Source organism: Natrix helvetica, assembly GCF_964273705.1.
Source record: "Natrix helvetica genome assembly, chromosome: 2".
In the NCBI taxonomy this organism is placed as follows: domain Eukaryota; kingdom Metazoa; phylum Chordata; class Lepidosauria; order Squamata; family Natricidae; genus Natrix; species Natrix helvetica.
The window spans coordinates 108,204,456-108,227,115 of NC_138552.1; the positions used below are offsets into that span (position 1 = coordinate 108,204,456).

Consider the following 22,660-nt stretch of genomic DNA (forward strand, 5'->3'; position numbering starts at 1 on the left):
GAGGCCCTCCACCTGGACCCTGCCAGCCTGAATACTCAGGCTGACAAGACCCACATCATGCTTCCCAGGCCGGCACAATTGGCATGGGTCAACACCAGTGGAGTGAAACAACCCAGGTTAAATAACCTGGATCCATGCCATAATCATGCCATGCTGTCTTGAATTGCACCCAGAAGCAGACTGGTAATTAATGCAGCTCATGGAGCAGTGGCTTTAGTGGGGGCCATTCTAGGGCCTCTCAAAACTGTCCATGCTGCTGCACTGTGCACCAGCTATAGCTTCCAAATGCTCTTCAACGATAGCCCTATGTAGAATACGTAATTCAAATGTGAGATGACCAGGGAATGAATGACCAAGTTCAGGGAATCCTGATCCAGGAAAAGCCACAACTGACTCACAACATGAAGTTGTGCAAAGGCTCTCCTAGCTGTGACTGCCACTTACTCCTTGAGCAGGAGTCATGAGTTCAGGAGAACCCCCAAGTTTCTAGGGCAATGCTACCCTGTCCAGCATCAAAGATGACAAGTCCCTGATCCTAGATACCCAAAGCCATTTGGTCTTGCCAGTGTTGAGTTGAAGACTGTTGACCCCCATCCAGGCCCCTACAGGCTCTAGGCACTGAAAGAGGGTGGGCACAGCATTGCTTGATCCCCAAGAGTGGAAATATAGAGTTGGGTGTCATCAGCATACTTTATATGCCACAACCCATTGTGACAGATGATCTCACCCAGTGGTTTCATATAGATATTGAAAAGGATGGAGAGAGTACTGAGCCCTGTGGCACACCACAGAATAATGACTGAGGGCTGGACTTCTCATTCCCTATCAGTATCAATAGGGACTGGAGAACCAGTGCAGAACTGTGCCACCCAGCTTTAGCCCCCACAGCTGAAATAAATGGATACCATGGTTGATAGTATTGAAAGCCGCTGAGAGATCAAGGAGAGCGAGGTTTTTTGCACTATCAGCATTTCATTCTTGCCAGAGATCATCAACAAGTGCGACCAATGCCATTTCCATCCCATAACTGGGCCTCAATCCTGACTTAACAAGGTATAGATAATATGTTTGACCCAGGACCCTCTGAAGCTTCCAAGCCACCACCTTTTCCACAACTTTCCTTAAGAAAGGAAGGTTGGAAACTGGATGAAAATTATCCAGGCAGGTGGGATCCTGTGGTGGTTTTTTTTAAAGGAGGGGTGAATCAGGGCTTCATTAAAAGCATCTGGAAATGTCCCCTCCACCAATGATATATTACCCACTGCCTGGACCAGTGGTGGGTTTCTGCCAGTTCGCACCAGCTCGCAACTGGATGGTGAAACTTACCGATCCGGTAAGAGGAGTTTCGACCGGTGGACCCAGAAGTATCTTCTGGAATGCCTGCCTCAGCCCTATCACTCGCTAGCTCACCCCTGCCTGTCTGGAAGCTGCTCCATCGCTCGCTCCCCCCCTGCCTGTCCGCACTATCCTAGCCCAATTCGGTGTCAAGTCCCATACCTGGGAGTGGAGGTGGTGAACGGAGAAGCATGGAGAGGTCCAGCGGCACCATCCAGACAGCAGTGGCAAACTCAGGAGTTTTCTCCTGGATTCCCCTCTGTCCTGCCTCCTCCGATCTCCCAAAGTTCTTTCCCCAGCGTGTGATAGCTTTCTACTGGATTCCCCTCTGTCCTGCCTTCTCAGATCTCCCTAATTAATCCTCCAGTTGTCTATTTTTGGGAGGTTTCCCCCTCTCTTCCCCCCCTTCATAGGAGTCCCAAAAATTTTTGCCACATGCCTTGGGGGTGGGGGTGGTCATGTGACTGAGTGTGCATGAGTGATGTCAAGTTGGCCATACCTGCCCGGTCACATGACTGCCAAGCCACACCCATAAAATAGGCCACACCCACAGGATAGGTTCTAAAAAATTTGAAACCCACCACTGGCCTGGACACACTCACTAGTTGCCATCCTGGAGGCTTTCATCATCCAGGAGGAACAAGTGTCTGACAGGTGATGGCATTGACAGTATCAAGAGCTCTGTCCACTTCATCAGGGCCAACAGGATCAAGCTCTACCTAGATAATAGGGAAAGACCTCTCCCTGGGCATCTCACATCGACTATCTACATGCATGGGATCCAACTGGGAACAGATCCAAGTGATTTTGTCCGTCAGGTGCTGAACAAGCTCCTCTGCCCAGACCTGTAAAATAATCATATCTCTGAGGGGCTAGTTCTTAGGATTGTCTCCAATCTAAGTTCCTACAAAAGAAATCTACAAATAAAGAGTAGGTGAATAACAAAACAGGCCTTCCATATGGCTGCTCCCAAACTATGGAATGCAGCTGACCCCAGGCATTTGCCTAACTCCTTTACTTCCTGGTATTCAGGAGCCTACTCAAGACTGTTTTAAAGATATCTTTGATGCCTTGACACTTAAATGTTGCAGATTGGGTGATCATGTTTTATCTTTATATTGAGGTTAACACATACCTTCTGGACTCAATTAATTGGATCATCGTCACCATCCACCATCGAATCTTTTGTAATTCCTAGCAGTTCTATCAAAGGAGCTATTCTTACTAATTCTTCATAGCTTGTCTCATCATTTTGCTATCTTTGAATGTGATTATTGAAAGAGATTAAAATTCATCTTGTTTAAAGACCAAGAGCTTTCTTCCCCACAAAAGAAAGATGCCAATCACCAGGCTTGCTATTGCACAACTTAGTTTTTTTTATTTTTGCACATGCAATCTCTCTCTTCTCAATCTGTAAAATGTCATCTATAGATGCAAAAAGGGAGCTTTCCAGACAGGAAGTGCAGATCAGTTGGAACTGATGGTGTCTTGAATCCAGGAAATGTAGTTGCAAACTGTGGTGTAGACACCAGGGAAGCCTTTCTGAGCACATCCTCTCCCCCAAGAGACAATTCCTTGGAGTTCCCCATTGCAGACAACCGGACCACCAGAATCACACTGAAAAGAAAATGATGACCATGTTTTCAGCAAGCAAGATAGCAAGTGAGCAAAGATAACTTGCATTATCTATAATTTGCACGCTCTAGTGGGTGAAGGAATGGAACATATTACAGGTGATAAAAGATCTTCTAGGTGAAATTACTTTAATACCACTCTATATTAGGTGACATAATTGCTACCAGGATGGGATGAAAATCTCAGAAATGCTACTGCTTTCTGATAAGAGCTTCTTAAAAGAGAAGGCAGATTCAACGTACAGTTCATAACATAATAAAAACTGGAGGTCAGGCGATTGATGTTGCTTCATTGTTCATTAGAAACAAGCAAAGATCACAGAGGTTTCAGAAACAACTCCTGAATGTAAGGATCTCTCCCCCAACTACCATCTTGCTATTATATTCCCAGGCCTTACATCAGCTAGCTATGAAAGTAATTTATATAGCAGGAGATTTTTGAGCACCATCTGAAATGTTCGCTAATAGTGGAGGAAAGGTTTACCTGACAAGAGTCTTTTCCACCTTCCAGGTATCCTGCACAAAACATATTGTTGGTGATTTTCTTTGGATAAGCCCCAATGCACTCAGTCTCTGAGAGTATAGGGACATTCAGGCACTGTAGGAGGTCTGGAAAGTTTACTATGGGAAAGATCAAAGAGGCTGGGTTTATTTTCAGAAGTAAATATTAGACATGCACTAGAAATCTTCTACAGAAATAGAAATAATAGAAAAGAAGAATCTCTATTAGACCTTATAATATAGTTGCCCTAAGGATGCCAAGCATTCTTTCGTGAGAAAAAATGTTCCAGTTGCCCAGATTTAAGGCAAATTCTGAGTTTCTAATTGGAATACAGGTAGATCTCCTCTTACGGCCACAACTGAGTTGAAAATTTTTGTTGCTAAGCCCGACAGTTGTTAAGTATATTTTGCCTTGTTTTACAACCTTTCTCACCACAGTTGATAAGTGAATCATTGCAATTGTTAAGTTAGCAACATTAACTAACTAGCCTCTCTACTCTTTAATCTGTCTATAAATCCACTTGCGGCCCAGTTAAACCAATTAGAGCATCATCCCCTAAACTAGCTAATAGATATATTGCAGCTCATATTGCAGATGATGTAGCACTTTAATCACAAACCCAAATTGGACTTAAATGAGCCTTGAATGCTCTGGTTAGTTACTGCACTGAATAGGCTTTTAAAATCAATTATAGCAAAACTAAGATTATGATCTTCGCAAAAAGACTTAAATTGCATGCCTGGAAGATAAATGGTCCAAACTTCAAGCAAATCATATCCTTTAAATATCTGGTTTTCCATAACTCTACTAAATGCAGTGGACATCTAAACCATGTCATCCAGAATACCCCCCCCCCCAAACCCCAGTGGTAGCAATCCAATCTTTTCATTTTTCCAGGGCACCACAGTATTTTTCAGCACCACTGAAGTTATATTCAGCTAAGACTCCCACACAATTCCATTTGGTGCTCAGCTGGGACCTTACTCTTCTCTTACTTCTCTGGAAAGAGTGCAGTCCAAATTCCTAAGAGTCGTATTTCAGGTTGTACGCTGTGTCCAGTGGTGGGTTTCAAATTTTTTTAGAACTTCTTCTCTAGGTGTGGCCTGCTTTGTGGGAGTGGCTTGTCAGCCATGTGACTGGGTGGGAGTGGCTTGCCGGCCATGTGACTGGGTGGGAGTGGATTGTCAGCCATGTGACTGGGTGGGCGTGGCCAACTTGTAAAATGTGGTGAAACTCACTTAACAACGCTCTTGCTTAGCAACTAAAATGTTGGCTCAGAAACTGGCATTTGAAGCACGCAAGTCTTAAAGCTGTCACGTTACAAGACCCTTGCACCCCTAACCCTTTAGGAAACCCCCCCCCCAGGGGTGTTAAAACCTGACAGCTTTAAGACTTGTGGACTTCAACTCCCAGAATTCCTCCTTCAGTCATGTTGGCTCAGGAACTCTGGCATTGAAGTGTGCAAGTCTTAAAGCTGCCATGTTACAAGACCCTTGCACTCCTAATCCTTTAGAAAAAAACCCCCAGGGGTGTTCAAACTTGACAACTTTAAGACTTGTGGACTTCAACTCCCAAAATTCCTCCTCTTGCTCTTCATCTTGATGATTTGCCGACAGGGGGGGGGGGAGGGAGCTGGAACCAGTTCTAAACGGCACTGTAGATTTGTGGAACCTCTTCTATAGAAGAAGTTAGAACTGGCAGGAACCCACCCCTGACTGTGTCCCAAATGTAGTTCTCTGTTGGGAGGCAGGACTAACCAAAATTGAAACAGGTGTATGAATTTACATTTTTGCACACTGGTTAAAACATTCTTTTTCTCTACAGGTTTGAGTTCTCTTCTTGTAGAAGACAATTTCATATCAGTATGGTTCAGGCCCATCTCAAAACACTTCAATATCTTGGTTTCTCAAGGGAAGTGCTTCTAATGAAGAGCTATGAATGTACATTAAGTGGACTTAAACAATGTACAGTGGTACCTTGGTACTCAACCGCTTTGAAACTCATTGAATTTGATACTCAATGCATGTTGAGGTGAAAATTGTGTCCCTGTACTCACCGTTTGTTTGGTACTCAATACACAAGCTAGAACTTGTCAATATTGGCTGCCTTCTGACTCGTTATGGCAAACATTTGTTTGGTACTCATTATTATTGGTACTCATCAGTACTAACTTCCGTGTACTCCTAGAACCAAATAACGCTGAGTACTGAGATACTACTGTATTAAAGATATGGAAATCCAACAAGATTGGGCTACTCTTCACAAGAATGTTTATCTGAGCAGTCATACTTTCCCTTTAAAGCTGTGAGATATTTATATATTAATTAACCATCCCAAAAATCTGAAGGTATTAACCTTAGCATGCCGCAACATATTTTGCCCAGCGATTGTGGAGGGCCTATATATATATAAATATATCATATGAGCTGAAAAATATCTATGGACAAGGGGCAACTGAAACTATAGTTTATGTCCTGTTATACTGTATCTCCTATAAGAATGCACAGCCTCAATTTATAACAACTTACTAATAAAATATCTGGGAAATACTGGTCTTATATATATCCAACTACTGTGTTTCCCTGAAAATAAGACAGGGTCTTATTTTCTTTTGACCCCTGAAATAAGCACTTGGCCTTATTTTCAGGGAGGTCTTATCATTTTTGAGGTGCAGGAGGTGGTGAGAATAGTCACCTCATGGCTGCTGCTGTGTTGCAATATTTTGGGGAGGGCTTATTTTAGGGGGCGGACTTATTTTAGTGCATGCGCTCAAAAGCCCAATTGGGCTTATTATCCGGGGAGGTCTTATTTTCAGGGAAACAGGGTACTGTTATAAGATTCATATGAAGTAATTTCTTTGAATGTGGCCAAATTCTGCAATTAAGCAAACTTAACTGTCCATGGTTAACCCACCACCAATTGTAATATATTATTCTGTAATTTTTACCATTATTATTGTTTTAATGCTTTTATTTGCTGGTCTGTGACTAAATCACTAAACAGATAATTGCAAGGTGAAGACTACCTGAATATTGTTTTACTTGACACGGTGATATTTATAATGGACTTTGAAGGGAAATGAATGCCAAAAATAAATTTCTATTAGCAATTTACCCTCTGTAACCAATAAAGCAAAGTGTATATAATCACATCTTGACTCTATCTTTATCAAAGAACATGAAGAAGACTCACCACCACTACTGAGGGTGTTGCCCCAGCCAGAGACTAAACATATTTCTCCGGTGGATGGACAGCTGCTTGGCAGACGGATTGCTGAAACACGGGAATTGAGACTGGCTGGTTTGGATAATTTGATGAGCATGATGTCATTGTCCAAAGTTTTGGGGTTGTATTTGGGATGAGGAATGATTTTGACTGCATCAATGTGCTGCTCTGAACCATCATTTTTGGTCAAACTATGTTCCCCAAGTCTCACTTGGAATCGGCTGAATCAAAACAAGAAATAGAGATTTTGGTCATATCTACTTTAATCTAACTTCCGTACCTTTAACTTGCAGTAAGTCAAAAGCCAAGCCCACTAATATTGCCACTCACAAGGGCATCCTGTTGCCCAGAATGGCTGAATCCTGAAAAAGATGGACACAATTGTATGTTGACTTCCACTATTGGGCAGGCAATGAACACTTCTACAAATACGTGTGTACACTTATCTGCAAATAAAAGTATGTATGTGTATCCTTTATTCGATTTACTAATACAAGTAAATATATCAATGCAATGGTGATGTTCCAAATAAAATAAGAACACAAAATTACTTACGATCTACTGCAGTGAGCAGCTGAAACAATCCATTCATTGTTTATGATGGAGCCACCACAGATATGTTGCCCGAAATTCAAGGAGACCTGATAGGGAACGGAATGCTTTTGGCAGGTGTAGCCACCCACAATTTTATCATCGTCTTCATCATCGATGGGGAAGGCCACTGGATAATGAAAATATTTAGAGAAGATTCCATAGTAGTGAAATAGGAACCAAATATTCACCACTTTTTAGCGGCAGGGATTCATAATATCTTGGGTGAACTTTGAGGGTTTCCCATTATGAGATCTTCATCTTATTCATATAGGCCACAAGATGGCCAGTCTGCCAGTTTTATATGAATGGCTGATGTATACTAAATGCATGCATAACCCAGAATGCTATTCCTTGTCTAGGTAAGCAGCATTGTGAAATATGAAAAAAAAAAAACCAGTAGGAAGTTATATGAGGAAGAAGGAAGAGAAGGCAGAAGAGAGGATGGGAAGAAGAATGCAAGAAATAATAGAAAAGAAATCTATCCAAATGTAGATACATTTTCATTCACTCTCTTAACTACTAAATCATCCTATTGTCCACCATATTCCTGCACCAGTCTGTCAATGTGTTTTTTTGTCTTCAAACTTCCCATTTTTCAGATTTCATAAACTTTGTCCATAAGTCTCTCCGCCTCTCTTTTCTGCTCAACCTGCTCATTCCCCCTTCATATATTTGCTTTGCAGATTGAACCTCATTTGTGAAGGGATTCATACATTTTTTGGTATAGTTTGAAGGGTGCATATGATGGGATCTTCATCCCATTCAGACAAGTCAGCTAGTAGGAAGTAATATGAGCAAGGAGGGAGGGTGAAAGGGAAGAGAGAGGAATGTAGGAAGTAATAGAAAAGGAAATATATTGAAACGTAGATTTACATTCACTATACATTTCTTAACTACTAAACAATCCTAATGTCCACAATAGTTCTGCACCAGTTTGCCAATGTGTTTGGTCTGGCCAGTCTCTTTTTATTTTATTGTAGATTCCTGTTAAGTTTTCCATTCTTCATTTAACTCTTAGATATCTCCCAATATTCAGTTTCACACACTTAGACATTTTCACTTCTTTTAAGAAACATGAACTTCTTTCAAACAGACCATGTATTCATAAAATCCAATAAAGAATAAGAAGTAATGAACCAGGCTTTTCTCCATTAAAGTGGCTATTGTCAAGAAGAGGACAACAAAATCAAGTTGAAAGAACAGTGAGAAATACCACCTGTCTTCATGTCAAGTGTGACAATGCCCTTATTTTGTCTCCCATTGGCAAAAGCCTGCTTTGGAATATGGGAAGATATGCATATGACATATTTCCATTTTCTTAGAGATACTGAATCCCCCAACCCCGGATTGCACAATTGGGTGATCTGCAACCCTAGAAAAAGGTGGGTCTGATTTCATGAGTTATAGACTGCCCCTTCTACATTCAGTAATATCTTTTTGCCTTCACGTACTGCACAGCCCCCAATCAAAAATCCTTTGAATAGTTTTTCTCTTTTATGGAACCATTTCTATAATGCAAGAACAGGGAGTTGATAAAGATTTGAGTTTCAAGTTATGAATAATCTTTAAGAATATTTGGGTTTAGTTTTAAAGAGCCTAGGCTTTATCTGATGTCATTGCTCCAAATAAGAGTTTGCTTGTTCTCAGCTGTTCCTGTCTACAACACTTTTTTTTCCATGTGCAGTTATTACTGGGAATAAGTTACACTAGCCCACACACTGTGCAGAATAGTTTAGCAGCTTCGGCTGGAACACAACTTTCCTTGGCTATTTCATCCACAAAGACACCTGGTTCAAAATTAATGGTATTTGTCTAACTTTGACAGCTTTTTGATATCTGGTCCTTAAACTCTAGAATTCCCTGGAAAAAAATCTATATATTAATCTTGGTGGCTTGGGAGCCTCACCTTTATAAATTCAGCCCTGAATTGTTATTAAAAGTTCTCAGGTTCACTAGTTTGCTGTTCAAATTCTGCTTGAAAATCTATAGAGGTCTCTTTCCAATCTCAAAATGAGACTGCTCAGCACTTGTTCTGAGGAAATTGATTGACTTACCAGCTGCTCCCAAGAATGCTACCAGCCAAATGAACATCATGTTGCTTTCCTTCGTCAAAGAGGAAGACCAGAGGAGCTGCTGCACATATTTATGTTGTGGGACCAATAATACCTTTGCTCCAAGGACTCAATCGAAAGCAAAAATACGCAATGGAAAATACAAACTTCGTTACTTGGAATTCAACCAATAACAGGTGGAGAGGAAAGATGAAATTCACATGGGTTTCCCCCTTATTTGATCCATCCAACCATTTAATACGGTCATTCTTAGATCAATACTGTTGATACTGAATGTATCATACTAAAGGTTAAATATTCTATTCTTACAGGTGAGTAAATATTATTTCTATGAAGTGGAATAATTTTGTGGCAATGTTATTATTTCAAAGGTTCATGGGTTTTGTTGGAGACCAGAATGTGGGTGAAAAAGTACATTGAACATGGTCATAACATTTCAGTTAAAAGCAGAAACGGAATGTTTCTCTCAGCAGAGTCCACAAAACTAATATTAACCTCACTCTTGGTTTTGGTCATATCTTTGTTTAAATGAGTTTTCATTTTACAAATGAAAACTCAATTATACTTGAACATTTGTGTTTAATTCAGTTTAACATTGTTAGTGAGTCAGCTCCGTAACTGGAAGAGAGATGAGCTTCTCTGGCATTGCAGGTCCCCACCTTCACTTCCTGCTTGGTTAGAGAGGCTCGAAGTCCTTCCTGCCACCAAAGAGGTGCTCCAGAGAGCTTCTTCTGGGCCAGGATTCAAGGGCAGGTGTCAAGCTGGGACTTTTCTTGCAATAGGAGAAATGCAGTGGGAAGTATTTGGTGTGCAGATAAGGGCAGGTAGGGATTCCTTTTCTCAAGTGGATGGATACATTTTGCCACTCCCAAAATTTAAAAACAAAAGAAAACACAGAACAATAATGTTAGGAAAAAGGAAGAAAAAAGAGAAACTTTGCAGCAGGAAAAAGCTGAGGAAACAAACTGATCAAGAAGCGAAAATTAGGAGGTTTGTTTGAATGTTTTGAGAAGTCCCTGCTAGAGTAGAAGTGAATCAGCTTTTGATGTCTGATTACTGTCTTCTGTCTTAAATATGATTACTACAGAATTATAAATTATACTTGATATATTAAACAATTTATTATTGTACAAGGCTCTCAATACTGACATCTGGCTTTTTATCATATGATCTTTGAGTTTATTTTGGTCTTTTATGTTATTTTCAGCTGAGTTCAGCATTCTGTTTAGATGGAAAGGTAGAAAGAAAAAGTGGAAAGTTTTAGCTTACCCAGGTAGTGAGAGGGCCACCCTTCTGAGCCTCCTTTAATAGGTCTGTAGAATTAGCCCATGAGATTGGCTGGGTTGAGGAACAGTGAGTGACCTTAATTCATCTGATGCAGCCAAGAGAGAATCAAACTTGTGTCTCTTGTACAGTATTCCAGTCCCTCATATGATTACATGTATGTTAAAAAATAATGCGATTGGGAGAAAATAAGTCATAGAAAGTTTGGCTCATCCTCTTCCTGTTGTTTGCTCTGAGAATCCATTTGATTAAGAAAGGGAAAACAAAGTGCTTTTTAAAAGCTATAAAGTTTGTAGCCTGGTGTGGCAGCTTTCCCACAGCTCTGTTCCTTGACTGTGCATTTTCTTTTCTTTTTTTCAATATTTATTTTATTTTATTCACAAAATAAAATCATCCCCTCCAAAATAAGAACAAAGCAAAGCTTAAACAAGACATTAAAAATGCATTAAAAAAACCCATATAAATAGATCCCCCAGTTGAATACTGATAAATGTATTTCAACAATAATAGTTCCTCCCTCCCTTGTAAAACAGGCCCACAGTTTATGAACTTCTACAACTATGTTTACTCCACCAATTTGACCTGGCATCTATCTACTATAGAAAAAGAAATAGTTAACAGGTAAAGCCAACAGCAAAATTAAACTTGAAAGACCTCTGTAAACTATCTATTATTATATTTAACTTGTAGAAAGTCCACAACAGCTTCTGATCTACCATAAACCACTGCAAAGATTATCTCTGATCCTTCCAGAATCCGATATCCTTGCTTGATTCTTAATGATAAAACTTTTCCTTAACATTTTAGCTGGGATCTTTCCCAACAATTGCATCTCATTCCCCCAAATCATAAATATTTGTTAAAAATATCTCCACAGCATTTGTTGTTCAAAGAATCTTCCTACAAGTTGAAATGTGTCATCTCTTGTTTTCTGATTGGATATAATAAGTCCATGCCCCAATTTCCATAAATTTTCTTAAGAAAGTCCAGTCCATCATTCATTGATTCTGTCATCTCCAACTCTTTTGAATCCATGCTCCTTTCAGCCTTCTCCAACAAGCCAGCAATTCTCAAAGCAGTCTCCTTCTCCTTCAAATCTGCTAGCAACAAGATAGAGTCCAATCCATCCAACTGGAAGTCTGATTTAGTTGCTGTAACTTGTGTCTGAGTGCCATTTTGGGGTTGATTTTAATCCATTGTTTTGAAACTTTTTATTCAATTTTTTAATTTGAGCTTGTAATTTGAAAAACATTTTTTCAAAGACTTTCCAAAGGGTTTTAACATTAAACTTATTTGGTTTTCGCCTTTCTTTTATATCTCTTTCTTATGGATATTGTAAGGAATATACGATGAATAATATTCAAAATCCTTAATTTATTGTTGTTTGGATTTTTAAGATAATTCAAACACTCTTGTAGCTGACCTTTCACAACCAAATGTAAACAGTTGCTCTCAAGGACAAGATCCTTGTAAGTTGTAATTGTATCACAACAGAATAACTGCAGAAAATATTGAGATAATATTTCCACAGTGAAAAGTGAAAAGAAAAAGAAGTTCCCACCAGAAGTTAAAAGAAATAAGATCAGAGCTTTTAAAAACTAAGAGGAAACAAAATCCTTGTAGTAAAAATCAGTGTAAATGTAACTCAAATCAGGTCACTTTCACTACCCAGTGGAGAGTCCTCTCGCCATCGACTTCCATAAGGCTAAAGCAAAAGTGATTCACAACTCCAAAATAAAGCATTAAAAAGAAGTAAAAAATCTACATTAAAATCCAGCAAGGGTTTATAGAATAAATCAGCATTCTACCAGTCCATTAACAGTTAAAGATGAGTCAAAAAGCAAAAATAAAATTTCAAAAAATGCTGTTAAAACTGAGGTGCATTTTTGGTGTTTTTTTTTTAAAGTGTGCCTGGGTTTTAAATGATTGTGCATTTTTAAAGCTTTCTCTAGTGATATATAAGCAGGATTTTATATGAAATATTGGTGCCGCAAGGCTTTAAAAAAAAATAGCAAAACAGCACTTTTTGATTTGAAGAGTGTGTGGTTATAAGCAACTGCCCCCCACTTCCCTGGGATAGCTACAAAGCATTGGAAGGAGCACAACAGTAGACATACAGAATGACCATTGGCTACACCATACAACAAAACACTCCATGGATGAAAATCAAACACTACACCATAGACAAGTTACATGTGACCCATGGTTCTCTCAAGATTCCTCCAGATGAGTCTACAAAACCAGCACTATATTTCTGTGCCATTTCTAAGGCACAGTGAGCTCCAGGTTTCACACCTAAACATCAACTTTGCAGTGCTGCAGCCTCCCTGCATGCCACAAAGACGTATAAGCCGAAACCATTTCAGTTATACAGGATCTGAATCAAAGGAACCTAGAGCACTAAAAACCTTTCTGGATCACTGCAATATTTCTGGCAGAGGAAATCTGGCAAAATTAGATTGCATTTCTCTCTTATATATCACTATGTAACCTGATAGAATTTTGACTGTTACAAATGACAGGTTGCAAACACATGGTAGAATGTTATTTGGAACATGGATATAAAAGCAAGTAGTTTAAAGCAATCTTCTCCACTCTGGTACTCTCCAGATGTGTTTCATTGCTTCTAGAAGGTGACTCACTATGTAGGCTGAAAAACTGCCAAAAGAAAGTTGCAATTCTGGGGTCCCACAAGATGACATTGTTTAATGAAAAAGTCCCAAAGCTTGCCTCTCCCCAATAGATGTGTAGGATGAGCAAAGATGGTGGGACATATGAACACTATTAAACCTAATTACATGAGTTGGATTGATTATGTGCCATCAAGATGTTATGTGCCATCAAGTTGCTATCAACTCCCACCAATAGTTGATATAGAATTCCAGAGAAAATTGTCACTGCAAGATCAAAGGGGCAGCCCAGGATGAATCAATTTTCTTCTCCAATTCTCTCCTGGCTCAGTAGTGTTCCATGCAAATATTTGTGAACCAGGGAGATTGTTTTATTCCACAGTGATTTGCATACACAAATGCCAAGGTGAAATGATACTAGACCATGTACATGAACCAACTGATTTTAAAGATGCACACAACACTTTGGATCCCAACCTTGTGAACACAAATACTGTTTGGTTCCTTCATCTTCAGAATTGGACACTGTAATAAGACACTAAAACCACTTAGAACTGCAATCTGATCCTGAAATACTTGCTTCACAATGGTAATTAGGACTCAAATTTCTGTCTCTTAGCAATGCAGTTATGAAGTGCAACATCACATGACAATGTCATTGTCAACTTGCATTCTTCTTTGACATTTTCAGAATCACACTCCAGTGTGTACCTCTTGTAGTTCAGATCAGACTTCCATCTAAGAACTGATTCATCTCAGCTCCTTTATCATCATTTCACTAATTTTGAATGTGATCATTGAAAAGAATTAAAACTCATCTAGTTTAAAGGCCAAGACCTTTCCCCACCACCAAAGAAAGATACCAATCACCAGGCTTGCCATTGCATAATTTAATTTTTTATTTTTGCAGCTTTAATCTCTCTCTCCTCAGTCTGTGAAGTGTTAGCTATGGCTGTGAAAAGGAACAGGAAGTACAGATCAGTTGGAACTGGTGATTTGCTGAATCCAGGAAATGTAGTTGCAAACTTTAGTGTAGACACCAGGGAGGCCTTTCTGAGCACATCCATAGCCCCAAGAGACAATTCCTTGGAGTACTCCATTGCAGACAACTGGGCCACCAGAGTCTCCCTGGGAAAGAAAGGATGAACATGTATTCAGAAAGCAGAATATTGAGTGAAGAAATACAATTTGCATTATCTCAGACTCTGGTGGATAGAGACAAGGAATAGATTGCCTAAAGTAAAAAAAAAGTTTTCCAATGGAATTGATTTAATACGCTTCTATATTAGATGTCATAATTGTTTCCAGGATAGGATGAAAATCCAGCAATGCTCCATCTAGCTTGTAAGAGTTTCTTAAAAGAGAAGATAGATCCGACGTATAGTTCATAACCTAATAAGAGCTGGAGGTGATATGATTGATGTTGTTTGTTATTCATTAGAAGAAGCAGGCAACTGAAGACCAGAGAAGTTGCAGAAACAGCTCCTGAATATACTGTAGATATCTCTCTCCAACTACCCACTTCTCTATTATATCCTCAGCCTTAAGCACCAGTTAGCTATGAATTTAATTTATTCAGTGGGATATGTTTTAAACACCATCTAAAATATATGATAAAAATGGGGAAATTATTTACCTGACAAGAGTCTTTTCCACCTTCCAGGTATCCTGCACAAAACATATTGTTGGTGATTTTTCCTGGATAAGCCTTATTGCACTCACTCTGAGAAAGTACAGGAACATTCAGGCACTGTAGGAGGTCTGGATAGTGTGCTGTGGGAAAGATAAAAGAAATTGTATTCATTTCCAGAAATAGATATTAGACTTTCCCTAGAATGTTTGAACAGCACAATGACAGAAATGAAGCTCCCCCCCCTCCTATAAAATTGTTGCTCTAAGGATGTCAATTATCTTCTGCTTCAATGCAAAAATCTTCCAGCTGACCAAATCCTGGACTTAAGGCAAGTTCTGTTTATTTAATTGAGGTACATTGTTTTACATGGCATGGTCAGTTTTATAATGGAAATGGCAGGAAATGAAAGCCAGAAATATTTTTGTATTACCGGTAGCAATTTACCTTCTATAATGATTAGCTTTGCTCAATAAACTGAACTGAACATGATCACAGATGACTCTATCTTGATCAAAGAACATGAAGAAGACTCACTGCCACTGCTGAGAATGTTGCCCCAGCCAGAGACTAAACATTTTGCTCCAGTGGACGGACAGCTGCTTGGTAGACGGATTGCTGAAACACGGGAATTGAGACTGGCTGGTTTGGACAGTTTGATGAGCATGATGTCATTGTCCAAAGTTCTGCGGTTGAAGTTGGGATGGGGAATGATTTTGACTGCATCAATGTGCTGCTCGGAACCATCATCTTTGGTCAAACTGTGTTCCCCAAGGCTCAGTTGGATTCGGCTGAATCAAAACAAGAAACAGAGATTTTGGTCATATCTATTTTCATCCAACCTACTTTAACATGCTGTAAGATAAAAGCCAGGCCCACTAATATTGTCATTCACAAAGGCATCCTGTTGCCCAGAATGGCTGAATCCAGAAAATGATGGACACAATTGCATGTTGGCTTCCAGTAGTGGGTAAGCAATGAACACTTCTATACATTTGTATGCACCCATACCTAAATATAGAACATGTGTTTATATCCTTTATTAAATTTACCGATACACGTACATATTTGAGCACAATGGGAGTGTTCCAAATAAAATAACATTAGATGATTACTTACGATTGATAGCAATGAGCAGCTGAAACAACCCATTGGTTATTTATGATGGAGCCACCACAGAAATGGTATCCAACATTCAGGGAGACCTGATAGGGAACAGAATGCTTTTGGCAAGTATAGCCACCCACAATCTTATCATCGTCTTCATCATCGATGGGGAAGGCAACTGGATAATGAAAATATTTAGAGGAGATTTAATAGTGGTGAAACAGGAACCAAATGTTTTCCAATTTTAGCAAAAGGAGTTCACAAATTTTTTGATATACTTTAAAGGGTCCATATGGTGGGATTGTCATCCCATTCAGGCAAGTGATGGTTGGCTAGTCAGCCAGTAGGAATATGAGAAGGGAGGTCAGAAGGGAGGAAGGAGAGAAGGATGTAGGAAATAATAAAAAAGGAAATTATCTCAAAGTAATTTACATTCACTCTATCTCTCTGTCAACTTCCACCACAGAACCCAGAAATGCCATTGGTTTTCATGGCAGTTGAATTCCTGCCCTTATTTCTTGGCCCATAGGTTTTCACAATGTCTTCTCTTCCCTTTTCTTTTGAGTGATTTCCACTCTTCTATGAAGAGATATTAATGAACCAGAATGCAAGTTTGGAATATTCTTTGGTGTGTAGGGAAGTACGCATGCAGCAGATCTCCATGCCTGGAGTGATTCTGCAGCTTTTCCTCAGAATTATACAATCCTAGGAGAAGATGTATCTGGCTTCAGGAGTTCTAGACAGATGCTATGCATGAGCCCCTTGCACATTCTGAAACACCTTTTTGCCTTCAGGTTTGTTGTTTACTTTCTGTTGCACATAATTTCCCCAGAACATTGAGTAGGACAAGGAGAATTGGACCCTAAGCCAAGGTCCCTTTGAACAGCTTCCCTCTTTTATTGGACGTTTTGTATTTTGAACTTTTATTAGATCATCTGTCTCCTGCAAGTATATGGCATGGCTAATGATTCTGTTTCAAGGTATGGGTAGAATATTTGAGGGACTGGGGATCCTAATTTAGTTTGTCTAAAGCAGCGATGGCAAACCTTTTTTGGCTCACGTGCCATAAGTGGGGGGAGCGCAGGGGGGTTGTATGTGGGCGTGCCGCACCCATAATGCAATGTGCGACTCCCAGTGCACAAGCGCGCACTACAGGCGCTCTCCCCCTCCATTTTTACAAGCTTTTTTCACCCTCCCCAGGCTCCAGAGGCTTTATAGGAGCCTGGGGAGGGCAAAAACAGCCTCCCCCGCCCCTGGATGCCATCCAGAGGCATCAGGGAAGCCACCGGACAATCCCTGACGCCTTCAGAGCGCTCAAAACGACCCTCCGAGCAAACAGGAAGTCAGATGAAAAGGCAGCGCCTCGCGTGCCCTGATAAATGGCTCAGCGTGCCACCTGTGGCACACGTGCCATAGGTTCGCCATCACTGGTCTAAAGTCTGTTGCCTTAAAAAGCAATTTGCCTGCTCTAAGTTTTTCCTGGCTACAACTCTTTCTTGACTTGCTATTATACCTGGGGATACGTTACCTCAGCCAGACACTATGGAGTATAATTTGTTGCCTTCAGCAGAAATACCAAGAAAGCATCAAGAAACTTCCTTGGCTATGTCATTGTTAAAGATATGTGATTTAAAATTAATAACCTTTGTCTATTTTTAGTCTAGTATTTTACAACTTTGGCAACCTTTAAAATGTATGGACTTCAACATTCAGAATTCTCCAGCTAGCATGCTGAATTGGGAATTCTGGGAATTGAAATCCATACACGTTTAGGTTGTCAAAGTATAGAAACACTTGTATAGATTAATTTTGGTGGCTTGGGAGTCCCACCTTTACAAATTCAGACCTAAACTGATTTTTAAAAATCCTTAGGTTCACTAGTTTGCTCGCTCAAGTTCTACTTGAAAATATATGAAGAAATTATTGGCTTACCAGCTGCTCCCAAGAATGCTACCAGCCAAATGAACTTCATGTTGCCTTCCTTCCTCAGAGTGGTAGACCAGAGGACCTGCTGCATATTTATTTTGTGGGGTCAATATTATCTTTGCTCCAAGGACTTAATCAAAAGGAAAAGTACACAGTGGAAAATATAAACTTTGTTACTTGGATCTCAACAATAACAGGTGGAAAGGAAAATGGAATTCACATGAATTTTCCCCTTATTAACAATTTAATATTGCTGTTCTCAGATAAATACTGGGGAAATACATTTATCATACTGAATGATAAAGATTCTTAGCTTCCTTGCAGTTATATTTTTTCTATGAAAGTGGAAATTTTTTGCAGAGATGTTATTGCTATCTGTCATAAGATATACATGTTATGTTTATTTTATGCATAAATGTATCCCATCTTTCTTGCAAAAATATCGAGACATGATTTTTTTTTTATGATGAGGGTTTTCTTCAGACTTTGAATGGTGTACCGAGCTCAAATAGCCCAAAAGTTAATTATCCCAAGACAAAAACTCAACTTGATTTAATTTAAATGAAAATGAAGTGGGTTTTGTGAATATAATTTCTTTAAGCTCCAACTGACTTGCAAAAATTTGCAAAAACTACTCTCCAAGAACATTCTTGTGAATAGATGCTATTGAGCTGTAAAAAAACCACTCAATACTTAAAAATATTCTTTTTGAGTAATCAAAATTCATTTTATTTGCTTTAAGATTTCCTTTATTTTTGCCCACATGGTCCTAATGACTCTGAGTGGTTTATAATTAAAAGTAAGAAAAGAGTAAGAAATCACAAACAGCCTGAAGGTGAATTTATAACTTAAATAAATCCTCCAAATGATGGGCTGAGCCACCCTCCTGCCTAAAGCCCAGGAGAACCATTAGATCTTTGGTAGGTTCATGAATGTCATTGGGGTAGAAGACATGAAGATGTCTGGGGCGTTATCATTTCAAAGCTTCCTGGATTGTGCTGGACGACACTGCTCAATTGCTGGGGACCAGAATGTGGGTGAAACGGTATATCGAGAACGCTCATTTAATTTCAGTTAGTAATAGAAACTGAAAATGTTTCCATCAGCAGATTGCCAAGAAACTAGAATGAACCAAATTGCTGATTTTGGTCATATCTCTGGTTAAATGAGTGTAGCTTCTTTTACAGAAATGGTATAATGCTAACATAGAAGAATGTTTCAGTCAGAAAACAACAATTCTTGAAATTTCAAAATCCATCCTGAAAAGAAACAAGTCATTAAAAAGTCTGTTGAAACATAGAATATAGTCTGCAAGTCCTAAAAACTGAATACAGTAATACTGTTAACACATGAGAGATAGTAGAAAAAAGTCACTAATAAATTGGCAAATATTTATTTCATTAACTTCAGACCGAATACTTTGTAATCTGCTGCCAAAATATCTCTGGCTTAGAGTGAAATCTAATTCTCAGTCAGGAACATTTTATAGTTGACACCACTCTGACCATTATGACACTTCACTAGAACAGAACCAAGGTTGTGAGAAAAAGCAGCAGACTACGTCTTGTCCAAAGTGGCCTGCCTGTTGGGGTGATTTTTTCCACTTGGGAGAGTAATTCTCTAAAGATTTCTGATCTATTGATCTACCTTCATCTCCAACAATCTCGGTGCTGCTACTTGTCTTCTAGTATCACATCCATCTTCCAGCAGCAGAAACAAAAATGGCCAGACAGGGATATTGGCAGGGCCCGGAAAGTACAGAACATGCCCACAGTTGCAAAAACTAGCCCTTATGAGCTGGACAGATGCTGACCCTCTCAAGTCTCTGCCATGGTTGTCACTGAAGTAGCACACATGATGATAAGCCTGGCTACACTTAATATTTGTCACAGAAGACGGTCAGCCAAACAGTGTTTGCACTTTCTGGTCAAAAATTCAGCAAAGACAACTGCTAGCCAAGCGGTATTCATTTGAAATCATTTTAAAATGGCCAGCAATAAAGTACCTCATTCCACCAGGTCAGTGGTGGGTTTCAAATTTTTTTAGAACCTCTTCTGTAGGTGTGGCCTGCTTTGTGGGAGTGGCTTGCCATCCATGTGACTGAGTGGGAGTGGTTTGACAGTCATGTGACTGGGTGGGCATGGCCAACTTGTAAAATGTGGTGAAACTCACTTAACAACAACAGCTTACCAACCAAAATGTTGGCTCAGAAACTCTGGCATTTGAATCACGCAAGTCTTAAAGCTGTCCAGTTACAAGACCCTTGCACCCCTAACCGTTTAGAAAAAGAACCCAGGGGTGTTAAAACTTGACAGCTTTAAGACTTGTGGACTTCAACTCCCAGAATTCCTCCTCTCACTTTTCATCTTGATAATGTGCGGACGGGCGGGGGGAGAGCTGGAACTGGTTCTAAATGGCACTGTAGGTTTGTGGAACCTCTTCTATAAAAGAGGCTAGAACTGGCAGGAAGCCACCCCTGCACCAGGTGCAAAAACTCTCCCCATGCTTCACTAAGGTTGCTAATGTTTTGCCTCACATCTGGTCCATGCATTTCCCCCCTTTCCCATGTGCTCCATGAAAAAAATCCCACAGACGATTTGAGAGGAAATTCTTCTAGGACTTAATATATAATGAGCAATATTATGCATATAATACGTGTGCCTAAAAAATCCTTAAAATATCCTGCAATCCATGGTTACACATTTCTGTTATTCTCCAGCTCTCTGTGACCTATAAAACTCGTCATATCAGCAATTTTGCATTCAAGCATCTTTCTTAGAACCAAGCATCTGTTATGATGTTAGAACAGGAGCTAGGAGCAGGGGGCAGCATAAGGCAAGAATTCCCTTCAAGGAGGCCTGAGTACTCTTCAAAGTACATGCTATGTTGCTGTTTTAAAAGTGGCATTTGTTGTTTTAAAATGGCATTTCTTTTTTCTCCCCAAGGATAAAATAGCATGACACAAAGACCAGTACTGACGTCTGCAGACTCCCAGTATTATTGTCATGGGATTAGCTGAAGTGGTGTGAATCATGTTACCTTGTTATATGGAAACTTCTTCAAAAGTTATCACTGCAATCTTTTGTTATCTAGTAGGGTATTCCAAGGCTACAGTTTAACTCAGATCTCTGTCTCTGTGAATGCAGAAAAAGCTGATATCAGACAGGGAGATTCTCCTTTCAATGCACCCTACTGCTCCTCTTGTTTAAGATGGATCTGTTTATACATTAGATGTGGGAAGGGAGCAAGCCATTGATAGTGTTTGGAGATAGGATATTCACAGAACCCAATACTTTCCCTCCTCAAATATCCTTTCTTTCCCAAATGGGCATCTATACTACTGAGAATCTCTCACCCTACCCTATAAGGAAGGAGGAAGTATTAACCAAAATAGGGAAGTTATTTTCCCTCTCCTCCCCATTATATTTCTCATTTGGAAGTGGATTTTTTGGCACTAACATATCCATAAAGCAAAATTCATGTTGCCAAGTAAAATCACACAAACCATGGTGCGCACAGACACCCCCCCCACACACACACCCCTTCAAATCAGTGTTGACTCCTGGGGACTGCAGTTCTAGTGAGTTCTAGTGAGTTCTAGTCCCTGCAGTTTTCTTGGAAGGATTTCAACCGTGGTTTGCCATTGTCTCCTTCCTAAGGCTGAGTGAGTGAGTGAGTGAGTGAGTGAGTGAGTGAGTGAGTGAGAGAGAGAGAGAGAGAGAGAGAGAGAGAGAGAGAGAGAGAGAGAGACTGGCCCAAGGTCAACCAGGTGGTTTTATGCTTAAGGCAGCACTAGAACTCACAGTCTCCCAGTTTCTAGCCTGGTGCCTTAACCGCTACACCAAACTGGTATTTATTATCTGCAAAAAGAGGCATTTATTTATTTATTATTTATTTATTTCTTTGCACTTCTAGACCGCCCACTCTCCCAAAAGGGACTCGGGGCGGTGTACAGTCCACACAGCAAATACATCATCCACAGTAAAATTCATTAAATATGTGTGAAACTTCGTGTTTGTGTGGGCAAATATGCACACATGTATGTATGTATGCTTCTTTTGTGGGGATTGTAAGAATTTTATAAAAAGAAACAGTCTTAACCTTTTTAACTGCAGTATATGACATTAAAGATAGAAGGGGAAAATAATTAATTTCATTATCACTCAAGGAGCTCATAATTGGAAAGTGGTTGAATAGCTGGAAGCTCGCTTGTCTGCAAGCACAAAGGGCATTTGAAATATACTTAAGAAAAGCAATGAGCCTAAGTTTTTCAATAGCAACTCTAAAATCCAGCAAATAAAAGTTAAAAAAAAATTAAAGACCAGTGAATTACTAGAACAATCAGAGCAGAAAACTCTGCCTTTTTACCTTATGATAAAAGATTTCACCACATTTGACCGACCATGTTCTTTTAAACTTGATGAATTAATTCGTCCATTTGATTCTACAGTCTAAATAGAGTTCCTTTGTCTTTGCAGGACTCTGGGTTGTTTCTTCATTGGCTGGACAGGCTCAGAAGCCCCTCCTCCCACTGATGAGGTGCTCAAGGGAGCTTCCTGTGTTTCAAGATTCAAGGGCAGATTCGCCCAGTGACATCCTCTTGCAATGGGTGCTATCTGGTGGGAGACCCTTGGCTTGAAGCTCTTGGCAGGTAAGAATGCCTCTCTTGGGATGGTTAGCTGTACTCCAGGATATCCACAGTTCTAAAAAGGATGAAAAGG

At 39.8% G+C, this 22,660-nt stretch overlaps 1 protein-coding gene across 1 annotated transcript; it reads right to left on the bottom strand.

Annotated features, from left to right (window-relative positions):
• Positions 1 to 2,802: 2,802 nt before the first annotated feature.
• LOC309387376 (uncharacterized protein) lies at positions 2,803 to 18,069 on the bottom strand (the record flags this gene model as incomplete). Its single annotated transcript, XM_081943848.1, has 10 exons — positions 17,946 to 18,069; positions 16,026 to 16,191; positions 15,444 to 15,697; positions 14,913 to 15,049; positions 14,257 to 14,404; positions 9,345 to 9,470; positions 7,252 to 7,417; positions 6,664 to 6,917; positions 3,454 to 3,590; positions 2,803 to 2,952 (listed from the first exon to the last, which is right to left on the bottom strand). The coding sequence occupies exons 1-10, from the start codon at positions 18,028 to 18,030 to the stop codon at positions 2,803 to 2,805; spliced, it is 1,623 nt and encodes a 540-aa protein (XP_081799974.1). The 5' UTR covers positions 18,031 to 18,069.
• Positions 18,070 to 22,660: the final 4,591 nt, after the last annotated feature.